This window comes from Pimephales promelas, chromosome 20 (genome assembly GCF_988280905.1).
Source record: "Pimephales promelas chromosome 20, fPimPro1.hap1.1, whole genome shotgun sequence".
Taxonomy (NCBI): Eukaryota; Metazoa; Chordata; class Actinopteri; order Cypriniformes; family Leuciscidae; genus Pimephales; species Pimephales promelas.
The window spans coordinates 15,797,993-15,817,893 of NC_142788.1; the positions used below are offsets into that span (position 1 = coordinate 15,797,993).

Below are 19,901 nucleotides of genomic sequence, written 5' to 3' on the forward strand. Positions count from 1 at the left end.
GCTTTCGGTTCGGTTTTCGTTACACATTTTTAAAACGGTTCGTTGGACCATTTTTCCTGCCGACCAAATTTCCATTATTTCAAATTCCAAGAATGGAATGAAAAGCGAGATTGAGGGAGAGATTGCGGGAAGAAAATGAGTTTCGTACCTGCAGCAGTTGGCGTTTCCACAGAGCAGCACCTCTCTGCCGCCACAGCACACGGTGCAGTACGACTGGTAGCCATCGTCATCATACATGTAGGAGATCTCTAAATAAACATCCTGACACATTCACAAATAAAAACATGTAAATAACTTAAATAGCTAAATCTTCTACAAACAGTCTCTGTTTGAAGCAATGTATCGTGTTGCTGCAAATAGAGTGTAATAGAATAATGCAGCGATGATGGAAATGATCCATGGCACTTCCTTTGTCCCCCTAAGGTAATCGATAGATACAACACTGGTGTCCAGGTGTTAGGATCGAGTGTTGTTGTTTGACACTTTTATGAGCAATCATGTCAGCACGTGTTGGAGAACCATGTTCCCAGACTCTCGAGTTGTGTTGTGTTCTGTTTTGAGAATCTGGAGAACAAGATCAACTCTTACCTTGCATGTCAGGCAAAGGCCTCCTTCAAACAGCGGGTGGAAGGTCGCCACTCTCATCTTTCCACAAGAGAGGCAGAACTCTGAAACAGGCAAGCAAACGCATTGAGGTGGCTGAGTCAATATACCAAAGTAACTTATTCTTGGACGCATCCGTAAGAATGGGCTGAAAATTATTAACCAATGAGAAGCATACTCTGCATTACTCTGCATTTCTCCTCCTCTCTAGTTTGCTTCCTTTATCTAGTTGTCCTACTAAACCTGGTATTGTATAATAATAATTTATTACATTTACATAGTGCTTTTTCAGGGTACTCAAAGCGCTTTACATGGAAGGGGGAATCTCCTCAACCACCACCAATGTGCAGCATCCTCCTGGATGATGCGACGGCAGCCATATTGTGGCACCACACATGAACTTACCGGTGGAGAGGAGACAGTAACGAAGTCAATCAGTGAATATGGGGATGATTAGGAGGCCATGATGGGCAGAGGCCAAGGGGAAAATTTGGTCAGGACACTGGGTTTACACCCCTACTCTTTTATCGTGGGATTTTTAGTGACCACGGGAGTCAAGACCTCGGTTCAACGTCTCATTCGAAGGATGGTGCTTTTTGACAGTAAAGTGTCCCAGTGACTACACTGGGGCGTTAGGTACACGGGGACGTGTATATCACAAATATTGTTGGCTTTCTTATAAACTGCATTTTGACCTCTTTTGTAAGTCGCTTTGGATAAAAGCATCTGCTAAATGCATAAATTTATACTGTATCCAATAGTTTGCCATCGCTTTCCCGCAAATGTATGTTTATAAATATAACTGTGATGAAGTATATATAGTATACTTCATCACAGTTATATTTATAAACATACATTTGTGGGAAAGCAAATTATAACTATATATTTTCCAGCTTTCACTGCAAATTAAAAACCTAGTGAATTGTTTACAAATAATACTTCTTTTCATTTAATGACTAAGATGGCTGATTATTAAAATGGTATACTAATTTGTCACACACACAAAAAAAAAACATTATACCTTAAAAACTAAAATCTGTCATTTAAAAATTTCATTTGCAAATGAAATTAGGCATCACAACATTACAATGTGCAGTATGAAAAATTTATATTTGGATATTAATTAGCTAAAAATTAGATTTCAGTGTTATTAAATGTTCTGGTTTTTTTTTAACTTTAAGTGAGTGAAAGATGACGGCAAAGGAAATCTAAATGTAAAAATAGAGGAAATCAATGTGGTACTGATGTATTGTGCATCCATAAGAAAAATATAAATATTTTTTATTGGCACATGCATAAATACATTTGCTAAAAATAAAATTAATTTTATCTAAGGCCGTGGCTCCAATGCTGTTAGGGGCTGTTCACACAGAACATGTTTTTGCATTTGACAGCACTTCTTTTCCATTGTTTCTATGTAAACATGCACTTTTGCAGTGCCTTTGAACATGATATGGCGTTGTAAAATTTAAATGTTGTTTAACTTATAAAAAAAATGCATCTGTAGACCTGGCTTTTTTAAAGAAAAAAATGTGTTCTTTGTTAATGGATTCTTATGTGTTTTAACAGGTGATTGCAGGGCTTGTAATAGGTCGCAACTCTACACACCTTCTATACTTCTGTGATTCTTCAAAACTTCATGGACCATTTGTTCTGAAAAGCAGATGAAATGGCAGTCATGAGCAACAAGCTGGAAATTCAAACACATTGTAAGAGTTAAAGCTCAATGATGTCTTGTTCACATCAAGTCCAATGCAACTAAATTGCACAAAAGTATAAAATAGCAAAGTTTTGTTACAAAACCTATGCACACAATACTATATTTTAATTATTTATATGCCTGAATCAGTTGTTCAGAATTTCGATGGGAAAAAAAAGATACATTTTGAAAAGAATAACAAAATGTTGATATTTTATACTGTGTGTAAAGGAGCTTGTCTTGTCACACAAGATTTACAATCATTTGGCAATTTAGACAACAATTAGTATCTGTATCATTTTAAGGGTTCAAACCCATATGGTTTGATTACCTAGGCCTTGTTTAGACTGTCAGTGAAATGTGACCCAAATCCGATTTTTTTGCTCATATGTGACACAGATCGAGGGTGTTCTATGACCGTGTAAACAGGAATAAAATGCATGCATTCGGATATTTTGCAATCGGTTTCAAGCCTTGTTCATATGTAAAGATAAATCAGATATAAATCAGATATGTTTAATTTGAATGTCATGTAAACAGGCAGATCGGATTTTCGAAAGTATTAGGATCTTCGCGGTTTAATGACCTGATACGCATCTGCAAAAGGACAGATAGCTCGACAAAACTTTGTCTCGACGTAGGAGAGGAATGTGGAAAAACGGATTGCTCATCCTTAAATTTCGGATCCACTGCTCCTCGTTAAGCCAATATTTAAACGCATTATATTATGATCGGTCCCACCAGTCTTGAGATCTCTCTCGCACACAATTTCTGGAGCATATTCGCAGGCTGCAATGATGGCACTTTTCGTCCTCTTCGCCTCAAATTCATGGTGATGATTGGCAAAGTTGGCATTTATCGCAAAGCTAGCATCAAGCATATTTCGTGTCGTCCATCTACCCCATTTAAGCATGCGCAATGTTTCAGATGTATGTCAAGTGTAAACACATGAATCGGATATGGGTCAAAATTGAAAGAATGTGTAAACGGACGGTCAGAAAAATCGGATAAAGGCAACAAATCAGAATTGGGCATAAAGACCTGCAGTGCAAACGAGGCCCTAGACTTAAACAGGAATATTTCAGGTTTTATTAAAAATCTGTGTTCTGAAGAGACTTGTGGGGTGAGTAAATGATGACAGAACATCCCATTCGGAGTGCAACAATCGATTGTCACCCATGAACATGAATAATTTCCATTGTGTAAGCTCTAACCTCTACTGTAGACGTCCTCAGTGCCAGGTTTGGCCTTACAGAGGCTCAGTCGAGCTTTTTTAGCAGAGGGGGGGAATTCCGGAGGGCTGGAGTCCTGCGGCACTGAACTCTCGGAGGCCATGGGAAACACACAATACTCAGCTGGAATAGACACAAGTGCACTCATTTTACTTACTGTTACAATAAACATGCTCACACATGTACTGTCAATATCTACATTTATATTTCATAGATCACACCCTTAGATAATGAAGCAACTTGCAACTTGTGAGATCTACTTTAACAGCTAGTTTGTAATTATCAAGAATGATCACATCACTACAGCGTTTATTCATAAAATAAATAAAGAATCTTTTGTTAACAATGACTTTTAAACTGTTAATTTCTGCCTGAAAAAAACCAAAACAAAAGTGAATATAATAACTAATATATTATTTAAATGAGTGCAAACTATAGATTATTTAATTATTTGTGCTGATTCAAATATAAAATATTAAAAACATTTATTAATTATCATAAATAATTAATCAGTTAGTGTGTCTATACTGGTTAATTGTAATTACTTCATCACAATTTAGACAAAAACATTGAGAAATTGACCAAGAGAAATACAGCCATTAACATGCAAAAAGGAAGCTGTTGGATTATACATCCGTAATCGCTGTGGGTAAAAAGCCAGCAGTCTACAAATCGTTAAGTAATTAGATAGGCTATTTCCTCTTTCTGATCCCACTGTAAGACCACACTACCAGAGAGTTCTGCTTGCTCATCTCTGCAGTGGTACCCTTAGGTTTAACAGCCCAGTATCGACTATATGAAAACACAATGGAACAATTAAAAAAATGATTGATGTGTTAGACATGTTTTAAACAGAAGGTTTAAGAAATATACTAAAGGACCTGATACACATGTTTAAATGAGAGGAGACCAGACACACTAAACCTTGCAAACAAATGACTGCACCAGCTCAACTTATGTTTTGGATCTCTGACAGGGACTGCAAGACATTTTTAACCGCACATATAAATATGCCTGGGAAACTCACTGAACTAATCTATTACACAGTTTTTCCCAGATGAAAAGGAAAGATAAATAAAGTACTTCAAAAAGTTGACAGCTAAAGCTTCAATTCTGATAACACTGAAACCCTTTGATACCATAGCACAGCCCACCATAAGTTGCTCTCCTGAAAACCTAAGGTATTGTGACATTTAAATATGATGGATAAGCTCTAACGAATCCAGAACAGAGGTCTATGATCTGATATACTGTGAGAGTGTAACCTGCCATTACCTGACTGAGCCCTGATGCCTGAGGGCCCTGCAACTTGGTTTTTAAGCAATACCACAAATACTTAACAGCCACAGATTTCCACAAAGTTTGAACACCCTTTGTTCACAAAGTTCCACACATTTAATTTTATTTGTTTAATAATTTTGCTTTAGTAATTTAATTGCACGTTTAACTGCCAATAAAGGTGTAGAAGTCTCAGCTTTATTTTACACATTTTCCACAGAATAAGGGCAGAAAATGTGAAGGACAAAAAAATACAGAAATTATAACTATATTAATTTATTAATATTTTTTAAAGCAGTTAATATATAATAATATAATATAGCTAATACAAATAATCAAGTCGTTTTGTCCTCAAAACATTATAAGCATTTTTTCTTTAGTAAATCTCAAAATAAATATCCTTTTTTTGATATTGTAGATATATTGTGTGTGGTAACAAAAGAAAAAGATTGTTTGTTAAGCCGCCGCCTTGGAACTCAACTACAGTGTGAGACTACAAATTAATTCATAAAATTCCCTTGTAATAACAGCTTTGAGAAAAAACTTGACCAACAAGTTACATTACTTTCCTGTTGCTAACATTTTCTATGACTTGATAAGATGGCAATGCTTGAACGTCTGCCAGTAGAAACTGCTCAGTCTGAAGGGCTTTCTGTAGAAACTGCTCTAACAGTTTTAAGTGTGGTGTTAAGAGTTTGTCTTTTCATGTCTCGTGGTGATTAAAGTTACCCATTTATTTTAATATTTTGTTCAGTTTGGTTGCTGTAAAGGGAGTATTTTTAAGTTATTTTGAGTTAATTTTGTCAACTATTTTTACATTTAGCCTTAGTCCTGTGTAAAATATACATTTTAGTTTCCATAATTTTTAGTCAATCTTGTCCTGTTTTTGTTTAGTCTGTGTTTACGCGTTGATCCCTGTGTGTTTCAGCATAGAGATGCACGGTTGGTGGTTACAGCCACGTACTCTGCGGATAAACCGCAAATCGGGCAGAAGAAAACATGAAGAAAAAATATTTTAATGAAATTCGGGCGGGTGGCGGGCGGTAGAACCGTTCAAATGAAAAATATATATATACATTGTTACATGTAAGTATTGTTTCCTGACTATACCTACATCGAAAAAAAAAATCAAGCACACTTTGAAATAGTCACATTTTCATCAGGCAGCTAGTCGAGTCTATGCAGAGACTGCTTGTAATTATCAGAGATGGCAATGCCGGCGAAGGAGGCACGAGACAATCTCAAAAGAAGAGAATTAAATACAAAGGAAATAGAAGGTCAGAAAAGTGTTGCCTGGAATAAGTTTTAAAGAGTGGTAAATCAGGATGACACCAGTGCAGGCTATGTAATTTGCAAAACCTGCGAAGCAGTTTATGTTCATGACAGGTACGTCTAATATGCTGCATCACAAGTGTGCTGCTAAACCTCAAACCTCCACGAACACCTTGCCAAGTTTCGTCCATTAATTTAGGCTATTAATTTATTTTTGTCCCTGTGCGCTGATCTGAGATGGAGTTCACTGCTGATATTCTGAGAGCTTTTTAGTTCTTGTGGCTGTCATCACCCTGAGATGGGTGACACAGAGTTGGAGGAAGTTGCTCTCCGGGAGATGGTGTCCTCAACTTTCTCTCCCCCTGAGGAGGGCCTGATAGAGAATCTTTGTTCATTTTCTGTTCTGCTGCTGGCTCCCTGGAGTCCAGTGGTTCCCACATTTTCAATAGAGCAATTTCTTCCATCTCTGGGGGTGCGTTCCATTCGACAGGGTCCCTACGCAGTGTTCACTGCTCCCTACTCCCTGAACACTAGGGTTGGTTATCGAGAATCGAGTATCGATTGGAACCGGGACTAACTTTTCGTTTTTCCCAGGAATCGTTCAAAGGTTAAAATTTCGATTCTTGGTTTCGATATTCACAGTCCGCCGAGCGGAAGAAGAAACCGCTGAACAACACCAACGAAGAAGCGTCTACCGGAAGTGTTGGCATAACCGCGCGAGTCGAACATTCAACGAAATCTCAGCAAAATGCAAAATTTGTGACAGAAGGAGTATTTGTGACAGGAGCATTTCCTTCAGAAAGGATTATTTCCTTCAGAAAGACCGTTGGTTAGCAAGGTTAGCTAAACTTTTTTGACCCTGCCTCTTAAAAGAATCGGAATCGAGAATCGTTAGGAACCGGAATCGAAACAAGGAATCGGAATCAGAATCGTTCAAATTCAAACGATACCCAACCCTACTGAACACGGTATATCAGTTGAAGTGGACTTCACTGACTTCCTGTGAAGTGATGCATCGATGTTCCCTTATTCCCTATGCCGTGTGCAGTGCCCTTCGAACTGAACATGTTCGTTCCCTTCGAATTGGAATCTCACTTAAGATGGCGAAATACCCTGTGAAGTCCACTTCGCAGTCCACTTAAGGAGATTCCTTAAGGGTGCTAGGAGGCTAAATCTGCCTCATAATCAACACCCTGTACCCTCTTGGGACTTAACTCTAGTGCTCAGAGCACCCCAGAGGCCCCCTTTGAGCCCTTAAATACAACAGAGTTAAATATCTTGTCTATGAAGACAGCTCTCCTGTTGGCTCTGGCCTCTTTCAAGAGGTATGGGGATCTGCAGGCATTTTCGGTCGACGAATCGTGCCTGGTGTTCGGACCTGGTATTTCTCACGTTGTTCAGATATGTGCCCAAGGTTCCTACTATTCCGTTTGTAGATCAGGTGGTGAAACTGCAAGCGCTGGCCCCAGAGGAGGCAGACCCAGCCCTAGCTTTTCTCTGTCTTGTACCCGCTCTACGTTGTTACGTGGACAGAACGCAAACCTTTAGGACCTCAGAGCAGCTCTTCGTCTGTTACGGAGGCCAGCAGAAGGGGAAGGCTGTCTCCAAGCAGAGGTTAACCCCTACTGGCTAGTGGATGCTATCGTTCGGGCTTATGAGTCCCAGGCCGTACATTGCCCACCAAGGTTGACGGCACACTCCACTAGGAGTGTTGCCTCCTCCTGGGCGCTGGTGCAAGGCGCCTCACTGGCAGACATCTGTAGACCTGCGGGCTGGGCGACACCTAACACGTTCGCTAAATTTATAGCTTATGTGTTAAACCTGTTTCTTCCCGTGTACCTGCTACAGCCAGTAGTGCGAGGAATTAGGTCATGTCGTCTTGCTCCGCCATTCCCACCCTATAGGCCGGATACGTGTGCTTTTTGCTCTATTGGTTCCCCAACAAACAGTTGACCTTGTGAGTTCCTCCATCACCCCTCTGGCACAAGGCGAGGCAGATTGCTATTATCTCTCGTAAGAGTTGGTATTATAGTGGGTGGGCTTAACAGTGGTCCTTACGGTGACACATTTCTTTCACAATCCAGCTACCCTCTGGGTTAGCACCGTGTCTTCCCCTCAACAGACCAGTTCTGTCATCCCAGGTGAGTACGCTCCCACCCCTCGGGCTGGGACTACCTCAGGGGCTGCCATATGTTTCACTACCCCACGGGTTAGTACATATGTGCATTCCAGTGCCTCCCTTTCGGGCAGACAGGGGCTCCGCAGTGTTTCCTCCTACAGGTGGGCACACTTCCCCAGTGTTATCCAAATCCACTGAGCGGGTCTTATGAAACAGCAGTGTGATTCTTCCTAGCTAGCTCCCGCCATAAAGAAAACTAAGAAACTGCTTTGGCAGGAAGCTAAGCTGGGTGCTGGAAGAGGCCAGCACCATGGCGTGTTAATAGGGATCCGAATTTGATGGAAACTCCTCCGAAGAGACGTCTCCATTCCCTCCTCAGGGAACGAGGGTTACCATCCGTAATTAAGACGTTTTAGATTAAGATTAGATTAAGCCAGGATTTGTTAGTTCAAATGCACCTTAGAAAAAGACACTACTGGTGTGCATCTTGAGTAGGGATAGGAATTGATAAGATTTTATCAATATCAATGCCATTAACGATTCTGCTTATCGATCCGATTCTTTAACGATTCTCTTATCGATTCCTGATAGCACTGTGGGACAAAGTAGTCATATGCTTTTTTGGGGGGGGAAACCAGTGGTTTTATTTGTTTTAAACCTTACACTTGACTAAGCAAACTGTACTTTTGATGTCATTTATATAATAAATGAAACCTTATTGAAAAGTGTTATGATTAGTTATACACCGATTAAACGCCCCATGAGTTCAGTGTTGGAAGATCAGTTAAGTTGTTTTAACCATTCATTAAAATGAATCGGTTCAAATGAGTCATTACTTCGTGAATTGAACGTGTCATTATCGGACTTGTGCGCTTTGTGTGTGATTTATCCCGGCGGTTGGGACATCCCACACAAGATGTGTGTCATCACAGAAAACATTTAATCTTTGGGTCGTTTTTTTCCGTTTATTTAAAGAGTGGTTTATGTCAGCTAAATTGTGCGGAACGCTTTTCAGAGAAGATAAGGCAACGTAGGCCTATTTTAGCACAATTCCCACCCAGCGGTAATTCAGGAAAAACAAATCTGCGAATGCTGCACATGAAACTTTAGTCTCCCGACCTTACCATTGTGTCGATTATTTTGATTAATATGTGCGAGGGAGAGAGAGAGAGCAAGACAGCGCTTTTGAGACGGTGAAGCCAGAGAGAGGTGCGCGCGCGCACGACCGGGGCTCTCTCTCTCTCTCCCTGCTCGTTCAGTTTAACACGCGCCCTGTAACAAGCGCAGAGGTTCATAACTACAGAGAGAGGCAATTTTACTCACCGATCAAATAAGGCTTTGGTGGTACAAAAAAATCGCTTTGGACGCCATGCTATGGTGCTTGAAAAATGACAAAGCTGTGAGTTCACTGTCTGTCTGTAGCCTACATACTCAGAGGTTGACTCAGAGCAGGAGCATCGATAAGAGGTAACGTCGAGGGCATACAATATCAATGGATCGCAAAATTTAGAACCGGTTCTCGAGTGGAACCGGTTTTCGATTCCCACCCCTAATCTTGAGATAAAACAATGTTTTTTTTTTAAGATATGCCAGTGAAAGTTACTTTCAGTTAAAACAAACATACATCTCAAACATGTATTTTAGTATTTGCAATTTATCAGTTAGAGGCCATAACAACTGCATGGATTGAGTGTGAGATAGATCTGAGATGCTTTTGCGATGACGACGTGTACTCACCTGGGTTCTCTCTGGGTTTCAGGCCCTCCTGGCCTTTGGGCAAAAAGCCACCATGAGCCCAGTCAAGCATGGGCTTTATCTGTTCTTCAAGACTGTCTGACTCACTCGGAGGAAAAGTCTTCTCTGCCCGTATACTAGCCACCTGTTGACATGCAGATAGTGGGAAAACAGTATGTCAGAGTAACTGTAAGAAAACAGAAACCATCCTGGAAACAAATGTCTCAGGTGGAATAAAACCAACTATGTGTATCGTGTCTAAAATAACGTATTCAGAAAGACTATCCTCTCAGTAGAAATAGAGACAAATTGCAGATATTAATCATGCTGTATAGAGACTGCAAAAGAGTGGGGTACAAAAACAGAGAGAGAGAGAAAGTAAAGTGCAGCCAGTCCTGTCTTTCTGGTGCATGTCTGGGCTTGGATGCTTCTGTTAAGTTTGTTAGGAGGTACGATTCACAAAGAGATAATTAAGGAAGATCTGGGGAATTCCAGACTTTCCAGATGAGTGTTTTCCCAGTCTCCTGTTTATCTCACACATAAACACATACACACTGCATTGTGTAAAAGTAAAGTCCAAGCTCCCTGAATTCAGAACAGACGCATATTTTTGTATTATTGTCTTCTATTAAGTGAACTACAGATGTTGCAGCCAAGTGCCCCATAGGAGATAAAAGTTGTATAAAACAATAAACACAGACTTCTCCCTGCTCTCACCTCCAGGGACTGAAAGATTGCTCTACGGTAGGAAGCCAGTTTGGTGTAGGATGACTGGTTGAAAAACTTTGGGAAGGCTGTGATGGAATCGAGTTTGTCAGCAGACACCTGCAAGATACACATGACACCACCAGGGTCAGAAGGTAACCAGGGCTCAGGGCAAACATTTATTTGTGTGCATGTTAAGTTAATAATTTAATTGTATATGTAATACACTATATATATTTATATATATATATTAGTGCTGTAGTGCTGTAAAACGCATTAATGCATATGATTACTTTTTTTTCAGTTTAACACTTTAAAAATATTTAACACAATTAAGGAAGCACACGTTTTTTTAGGGCAGCACGATTAATCGAATTTTAATCACGATCACTATTTTGGCATTCAGAATTGCAGTATAATTGAAAGCTTAAAATCAATTTTAACATTTAATAGGCTTTAAAAACTATTAAAACTTTTAATTGAAGTTTCTCTGACTCATTTTCTGGGAAAGTAACGTTGATCCAAATTGAAAAAGGAACTACGGTTCATTACCAAATTTTCAGTAGTAACGCGTTACACTACTTTTTGCCCGAAAAAGTAGTTACATTACTGTAACGCGTTACTATTTGTTTTAAAATTCACATAATTGCAGAGACGTTCAAACTAGTGATGTCAGAGGAACCAGTACTTCAGGATCAAATCAAAACACCAATAAAACATGTCACAATACCAGTTTTTCTACAGTTACAGTATAACTAATTTAATATGGCATTCAAGTAATGTCACCACGGTCAGCACTTTAATGAAAAAGCTAAAAAAAAAATATTTTTTTATTTTTCAAATTATGTTTGATAGCTGTTGTACATGAAGAAAATGCATTTTGTACATGAAAAAAACGCATTTTTTGTGAATGATAAGTATTTTTTTACTTTTCTTTAGATCAATTTTTCTTTAAATGTTTACTTGAATTGAATTGATATTGATGTTAGTTACTTGACAGCTCTTTTTATTAGTTCTATTGCTTTTTATTTGTTTCTTTATTCTTGATTTGGTTACTGACTGTTTACTTGCTTGAAAAAAAACTGAAGCAAAGTTTATACCTACCATTATTTTAAAATTGATAATATTTACATCGATATTTAACATTTAAAATAAAATAGTATTTTTTATATCATTTTAGTCTGTTATTGAAATTTCACAGCTATTATTAGTATCAACTACTACAGTTGTTGTATTCTGAAACCCTTAATTTTGTTTGTTACCTCTGAGAATTTTCCATCTCCAAACCACTGAAGCCAGCGCATGCCGTGGGACGCCTGCCTCTTCCCTGTTGCTCTCCAGGGCACCACCATCCCGGGCCACCAAGAAAAGCCCTTTATCTTGCCCCAGACTAACTCTCCAATACCAAAGCCTTTATTATCCTGAGGAAGGAATATATATGTGGAAATTAGAAATAGTTGACCATAAATTAACATTTTCACACTCACTGAAACCTGCATTAGATTTGAAAAGTATGCAGACACAGATTTTAGTGTATAATAGCTTTAATGTCAATTTAAATGTATTTTACATTTTTAAATATGAAGATTTTACTTCTTTAATATGGACAAGTTTTAATTTGTTTTTTGGTCTGTTTTGTTCCCATCCAGCCTGAACATTCTGCTAAATAATTTCTTTTGTGTTCCACAGAAAAAGAAAAAGCATGCAGGCTTCGACTGGTAGATTATCATTTCTTGGAGAATTATCCTTTTAAATAAGATGGACAATCAACCTTCTCACTGCACAGATTTCTTTGATCCAGTTACACAAAGATTGAGCATGACTGAGACACAAGCAAAACCTCTTACACTGAGCTTGTCTGAGCAGGACTCTCAATCAGTCAGGACCATTTCAACAGCGCTGTTGTTTCCTCACCTGTGCAAGTGTCAGTGAGTATTTATGAGTCAGTGCTCAACAGTGACTTAGAAGATGCTATAACCCACAAAACCCCAATTCAAGACCTTCACGCTCTCATTGTCTTGATCATCAGTGTTCTCTAAACGCGCAGCTGCCTGGCTTAGTGACACGCACAGGAGAGGATACACCACAAGCACAAAAGCAGTTGTCTTCACATTCAAACGAAGCCGTTCTGTGAGGCAGGTGGACAAATATTGGTACTTGTGGATTGTTTGTGCATCAACATAAAGAAGAACGGGACATGAAAAGATAGGTGTGTGTGTGTGTATGATATCCTGGTACCTTGTACTCAGGTTGTCTGGCTGTGTCAGTAGTTGAGGTGGATGTTGCGCTGCTCTGTGCAGAGTCTTTAGAGTCCTGTTCCATGAGCTCCAGTATGGGACCCTCAGGGACACTAGAAACCTACAGACACACACAATTTCAACCTTTAGTCAAAGCAAAACAAAAACAACACAACAAAACAATAACAACAAAACATATTGCAATGATAGGTAAAATAGAAAATATGGGGCAAATGTCTAACCTGCTGCCCTCACAGACTTTTAGCACGACAACATTTCTGTCAGCAAGTTTTTGTGTGTGTTTTTACAAACTGTGAGGCAGTTCGAAATTATTTTCTGTGGAAACTGGTGACATGCCACAGAGATTTCAATACAGCTTAAATTGAATTTAATCTGGAATAATCACTTAGGATAGCCGTGTAGCACATGGTAGCTGGTTTCTGGCTGGTCATGACTTGTTTTTGCAAGCAGGAACCTTGACCAAGATGGTCTACCAGGGGTGTGTTTCCTGTACAATACCATAACTCCCTGCTTAGCTATCATTAGTGCTGCACGATTAATCATATTGCAAACGTGATGTTAAGCCTATGCGATTATATGACGCACAATCCTGCGATTTTATATCAAATAAACAAATTAGGGCTGTTAACGCAATTATCGCAGCATCTCTTATTTTTTGTCAACCTTTGGCTAGAGTAGTGTTGCACGGTGCACCGATACTTCAAAAGTATTGCGATACTCGGAAATTAAAAACCTCACGATACCTAAATTTATTAGTATCAATACTTTTATGAATGACCGCAACCCAGATTTGTAAGAGACGTATTTAATGTTGGTGTGTGCCACGCACGCTTCCAGTCTCTCCCTATGAACGTCTGTGTTTCTCCTCACGCACGCAGCAAAGAAGCTGCAGCTGTCATGAGACAAACACTACCACGAGACGGCTGCATGCGCGAGCACATGTGATAGAGTGGCCGCCTGTCAGTAGCGGAGTGGCAATCAGGAGAGTCGGATCTTTTCCCGGTGGGCCGTTGCAAGTTTGCAAGTTATTAGCAACACAATCCAGAGGTCTCTGCAATGGCGATAGTTTGAAGCGCGCGTCCGTGTGAAGACGGTGCGCGACTGCGCGAGCCGCAAAAGATACTGTATCCAACTGATAGCAGCGAAAAAGAGCGGTGCTTGATTTAAAAACAACAACAACAACAGATTTTAGCGCTAGATCTCTTATTTAATAGCTAACTAAATGAATTATCTGCTAGTTAACTGGAGATGTTTCATTTATTTTTGTATTAGATGTACGTACAACTTTCCCCCCCAACTTTCATAGATAGCATAAATAATTTGCAAGCTGCTAAAATAAAGGATACAAAACATCAGTAAAATGATCTATCGGCTATATGATTATAATCAGAGCATGTGCATGTCAGTGATTTATTTATATTAGGTTATTACAGCATTAAAGGGCACAAATGTGCAAAGGAGGTGCATATGAAACACCTTGTAAGAAATACTTTCCTTTTCAGGAAAAGTATCGAAAAAGTATCGAAATCGCAATACTTGACTTGGTATCGGTATCGAAACACTAATTTTGGTATCGTGACAACACTAGGCTAGAGTAATGATCCCGCTCTAATTCGTGCGAATGCTTTTGAACCATTTATGTGTGACAAGTCAAAAGAGAGCGTGCTGCCTGTGAATGTCCTGACAGTAACTCACAGAAAGATACGCACCAGTATCATGCGCATGCACAGACAGCGCCAGAATTCAGTTCTCTTTCACGCTTGAATGAACAATAACACACACAATTATGCAAAAAATGACGTTTTTGTAGAGCAGATGGACTTAAAGAGTTCTGTCGACAGAGGCTGCTCTTAAAGGGCCAGCAGCCAATAACTTTTGTAGCTTTGATAATGATTAGTCTATATATGAAGAGTTCAGATGCAAAAGCCTCTAAGTGCCATTTGAAATTTTCTTCTAAATTGATCATTTTTATCAAGCTTGTATAATTAAGTTAAGTGATTTCACTTAAATGGCAATGATAATTACCTATTAATTGTTATTTAAGTGAAATTACTGAACTTAAATATACAAGTTTGATAAAAATCATCATTTAAGAAGAAAATTTCAAATGGCATTTAGAGGCTTTTGCATCTGAACTCTTCATATAATTTATAATTTATGCAGGGCAGACTGTTTGATAACTTTATTCAGTTATGAATATGTCCTGGCTGTTAGACATGATATGACATTTATTATAGGTTTATGTAAGGATTGTTTGAAGTTCACTTAAATTAAAAACTTTTTTGAAACCTAATAAATGTTGTTGTTGTTTTTTTTTTTTTAATTATAGCTTTCAATTGACATTTTTATCCAGACATCAATGGCTTATTGATCATTATAGGTGTTATCAATCAATTGTTGCTAGTTTGAGTTGAGATATACACATTTCAGAATTTTCACTAATTTGTGTATGCAATTTGCATTAGAACCAAGCAAGCTGACGCATGAAACTATTTGTTTATTGTATCGAAATCGCAACATTGACCTCAATAATCGCAATATGATTTTTTACAACATTTTCCCCAAATCGTGCAGCCCTAGCTAACATAGTACAATACATTGTTGGAGATAACTAGCTAGTCATGACTGTTTTTTTTTTTTAATGTAGTAACTGTAGCACATCCATCATTCAAACTCATAAAAATCGAATATTCTAATATTTGTTTATTTAAATGACGTTTAACGAAAAAGACGTTATTTTTTAAGTTTAAGGTTGTTGTTTTTTGTCACTATTTCTGAACAAGCTTATGATTAGGCAATATAAACAACAAGCCTTTCCTCAGTCGAATGGTGTTTGGATTCCATGTTATTTCTCATGGTGGTGAAATTATGATAACTCAGATTCATTAATTAATTTGATCAAAAGTAATTCCATTTTGTAAGATCATTTTACATAGTTTTCCTCTGAATATCCTAACTCCAAACTTCGCGAGGCAGACGACAACATTATGTGATCAAATACAAACAACTTGTTAAACACACTCCACAGTGCCACCCAATGCATTTAATTATGATTGCGAGTTAGTGCTTGGGATTTATCATGGATTCACTGCATTCATTGCATGTCACTGCAAAAAAACAATAGCATCTCATTGCAGTACACGAGATCCAAGGGGGCGGAGATGGATCCAAGGGGTGGAGATGGGTAGGATTAGGGGTGGGGTTAAAGATCAAGGGGTGGAGATAGGTAGGTTTAAGTATATGTACAGTAATGTAGGAGGAGTTGGATCTGGATCCAACTCCTCCCCCTGGATTTCATGTTCTACAGTGAGGACCTTCTCCAAAAAAATACATTTACGGCCAGTTCAAACCTTGCTGATTCAGTCGTTAATGACATCATGTAGGTGGTGGAGTAATAAAAGCTAATAAATCAGTCATTTTACTGCACTTTTTGAGATGGTCCTCACTGCAGAACATGAAATCCAGCAGGAAGGAGTTGGATCTGGATCTCCCACCTTACATATACCTAATACTAGAGGTCTTCTCGGGTCCTAAAAACTGTACCCGACCCAAATTGACCCGAATCACTACTTACCTGAACCCGACGTGCATAAATTATTTAAAAAATAAAAATAAAAACCCAACCCGAGACAAACCCGATAAAATTAGACCCGAGTCCGACCCAACGCCATTTCCTTTAGAACCCGACTGGACCTGAACGTAAACGGCATTTACAGTGTGCAAAGCCTACAGCCCTGCGTTTCTCAAAAATGCGCTTAACCTAGACGCGCAAGTGCACGCTGAGTGCTAAAATATCAATCACACATCACTGTAACCCTTTACAGCCTATAACATTTGGCATAATGTTATTTACCGGACCACGATGATTAGAACCACCACAGGGTAAAATTTACCGATGGCTGTTTTTAAAATAGCCTACAGATTTTCATTCAAATTCTACCAGTCATTGACTTTTACTAAAATTGTGTTGTTTAGCCTACAATCCCATTGTTACAAAGTTGTTTCGATAAAATGCGATTAAAACAGGTCATTAGAACTACAATAGCAGTCAAATTGGACGTTCTGAATCAAATCTTAATATGGTAACGTTATTGCATCAACGCATTTAACTGCACGTCTTTTTTCCTTCCTTATCAATAAGGATGACCCTGGATGTTTCTGTTCTACATATTCGTTTTCCCTCACCTTTTTCGCCAATATCTGTTTTATTGTCTCCATGCTTGTCTGACAGTGTCGCGTATTTTTAAAATTGATTGACAGGCCTGGCTAAACGACAATTCAAATACTTGCATGTAGTCAAACATGCATCCACATGATGGCACACTAGTTCTTCTTTGCAAATGGAGGGGTTGGTTTTTGCGGAGCGAGCAACTGAGTAAATAAATGTGGAGGCAACCGTGCTTATGCTTATATCCCATTGCACGTAAAAGCGCGGATTCGCTCTCTCACTTAAAAAAAGTCAGATTGGTCATAGAGTTGTTTTAAATGCTGCAATTTTGTTAAATGCCCAATATTGTTTAAAATAATTTGGGTCTTCTCGGGTCCATTTGGAAAAGGCATTTTTATTTTAAGTTACCCGAGGCCACTAATACCGAACCCGACCCGTGTCCGAGACACTCGTCGGAGTTTTGGACCCGCTCGGGTCTCGGGTCGGACCTCGGGTTTTCGGATCCAAGTGGACCCGTGAAGACCTCTACCTAATACTACCCATCTCCGCCCCCTGATTCCTAACCCCACACCTAATGGCACCACACCCCTAATCCTACCCTTTAGATCTAGATCCAACTCCGCCCCCTGGATCTCGCGTACTGCAATGAGGTGCTACTGCACTTTTTCTGTCTTTGCTCACCCTACCACAACACAGACAAAAAGACCACAGGCAACTTCAAATGTGTGACAGCATAAATACACAGTGATAGACAGCTCGACTTAAAGGTGTTAAGTTAAGAGTAAGGAGCTGACAGTGGCATGACAGCTTTAATCTGCTGCGAGGGTGATCTCTGTTCGTCAGCCTGGATTTCAGTGTCTGACAGAAAAAAAAATTCACTTAAAGCATAATGCAGCTTTGTGTGTGTGAATGTGAGCATTACCATGCTGCTGTGATCCTGTTTATTATGCCCCCTCTCTCTGTTGCAGGGTTTACTGTGAGCTGTCAGTCCTGCCTGGAAAATAGTCCTGGGACGAGGCCTTTGCCGCAGACCCTTCTCACAACCAGACCCAATGTCAGCCTTTTCCTGAAACCATAATCCCGTAACAATAAGCTGATCCATATGTTCTAGTACTGTACCATAATTCAAGGTACATTTTATAGAAATAATGATTAGCGGTAATTAGCAGATTAGTGATTTTATGTTTTTTTTTTTTTTTCAATGGCCTCTAAAATCTAGAGTGCAGGGAGGCTAATGGTAGATATTAGATTATATTATTACATAGCTGAAACTAAATTAATATGATTATTTATAATGATTATTACTTTCATTCTCTCAAATGTATATTTTGTTTGCTGCATATTTACACTTTTATAGACAGGAATAGTCTTTCAAAAATCATACTAGCAGGTATCAATACTTTAGACACAATATAATTCCATACACTGCATTTCATCATTTTGATAATAGGTTGGTAAGGCAAGGTTATGCACACAACAGTACTCGCTCAGTCTGCAAACTATATAAATTCCCATAATCTGACCTATATCTTCAATGTTTTGCTTTTTTTCCTCTTTGGACTGGATATACACGCTTTATCAGTATAGAGGAAAATCGCAGATAAGCTCAAAACACAATAGAAAAGATAAGAAGTGATATATAATACAGTCATATCTGTTTATCAACATGTATCTGCTTTTAAGGAGTCTTTAAAGTATAGACTGAATAGCCCTTAACATCTTAAAGGGTGAGATGTGTTATGAGTAAAGATATCTATCACAACAACAAATTAAAAGACATGCATACACATGCACACAGTTTGCAGTTTAAAAGGGCAGCATGAATGCTGCACAATGCGCTCTTTCTGCATTTCTTGCTCTGAAAATCTCATGTGGATAATGCACAAAAGTTCCATTGAAGTGATCCCAAACTCCGTATGTATGTGTTTTCCTGCATCTGTACAGACAGCCTCCACGATGCACCTGCTCTATAAAATTACAGATGCATTCATGAACGTAAATAGTCTATCACAGCAGAGGTGAATGAATGAAGAAATCTATGCAAATATGAATATAACACCACATTTTGAGTGTTTTGTCGTCTCAGTTACTCAACGATATATTGATTTAGCAAGAAGGTCCCCGGTTCCTGACCCAGGAGTCCTTTCTAGCGTGGGCTTCCTTCGGGTGCTCTGGTTTCTCCCACAGTCCAAAGACATGCAGGTAAGATGGATTGGATATGACAAATTGTTGTGTGCGCGCGTGCGTGTGTGTGTGTGTGTGTGTGTGTGAATGTGTCCCAGCACCAGTGCTGAGCTGTGTCAGGAAGGTCATCCGGCGCAAATGTATGTGTGTGTGAATTGGACTCTGCAAACGAGTGGAAATGACGCTAAGAAGATGAATGGATGGATATATATTTCCTGGAATAAAGCAACTATTTTTGCCCTATTTCAGCCATGTCTCTGGAAACAGCAGTAAAATGGACTTCGGAATAGATCTGTCTGGAATAGATCTGTCTTATTGAAGCGTTCTCTGTCAGTGTGCAAGAAGATCACATGCGTAAGTAAATGTAAGTGAATTCTCACCTCACTGTAGGAGGAATCCCAGGCACTGTCTTCCTCTGTATCAGAGCGCTTACGAGATCTCTTTCTTCTGATGCTGTTCACACTCTCGTCTGAAAGTTTAAGAAAGTTCATGACAAATTATAAGAAAATGCAGACACTTTAGTTGCTATATACTGCATACTACTTTATCCTAGGCCTACCTAGTTATGAGTTTTAGACACCAGAATGATCATTTCATTTAATTTATTTAAATGTACAGAATAATAACAATAAGCATTTCTAATACTAAT

The 19,901-nt window shown here is 38.9% G+C and overlaps 1 protein-coding gene across 2 annotated transcripts in view; it reads right to left on the reverse strand.

The window, feature by feature from the left end:
- dnmt3bb.1 (DNA methyltransferase 3 beta, tandem duplicate b.1) overlaps positions 1 to 19,901 on the reverse strand; it is a 49,189-nt gene that overhangs the window by 13,219 nt on the left and 16,069 nt on the right. The window contains exons 4-13 of one of the 2 annotated variants that reach the window (XM_039652722.2): positions 19,633 to 19,721; positions 17,991 to 18,134; positions 12,881 to 13,000; positions 11,905 to 12,063; positions 10,655 to 10,762; positions 9,941 to 10,082; positions 3,517 to 3,657; positions 2,212 to 2,256; positions 589 to 668; positions 149 to 261 (exon numbers count right to left, since the gene is read on the reverse strand). In XM_039652722.2, the coding sequence (XP_039508656.2) occupies positions 149 to 261; positions 589 to 668; positions 2,212 to 2,256; positions 3,517 to 3,657; positions 9,941 to 10,082; positions 10,655 to 10,762; positions 11,905 to 12,063; positions 12,881 to 13,000; positions 17,991 to 18,134; positions 19,633 to 19,721 (1,141 nt within the window). The remainder of the gene's footprint in view (positions 1 to 148; positions 262 to 588; positions 669 to 2,211; positions 2,257 to 3,516; positions 3,658 to 9,940; positions 10,083 to 10,654; positions 10,763 to 11,904; positions 12,064 to 12,880; positions 13,001 to 17,990; positions 18,135 to 19,632; positions 19,722 to 19,901) is intronic. The other variant, XM_039652723.2, reaches the window with a different exon arrangement.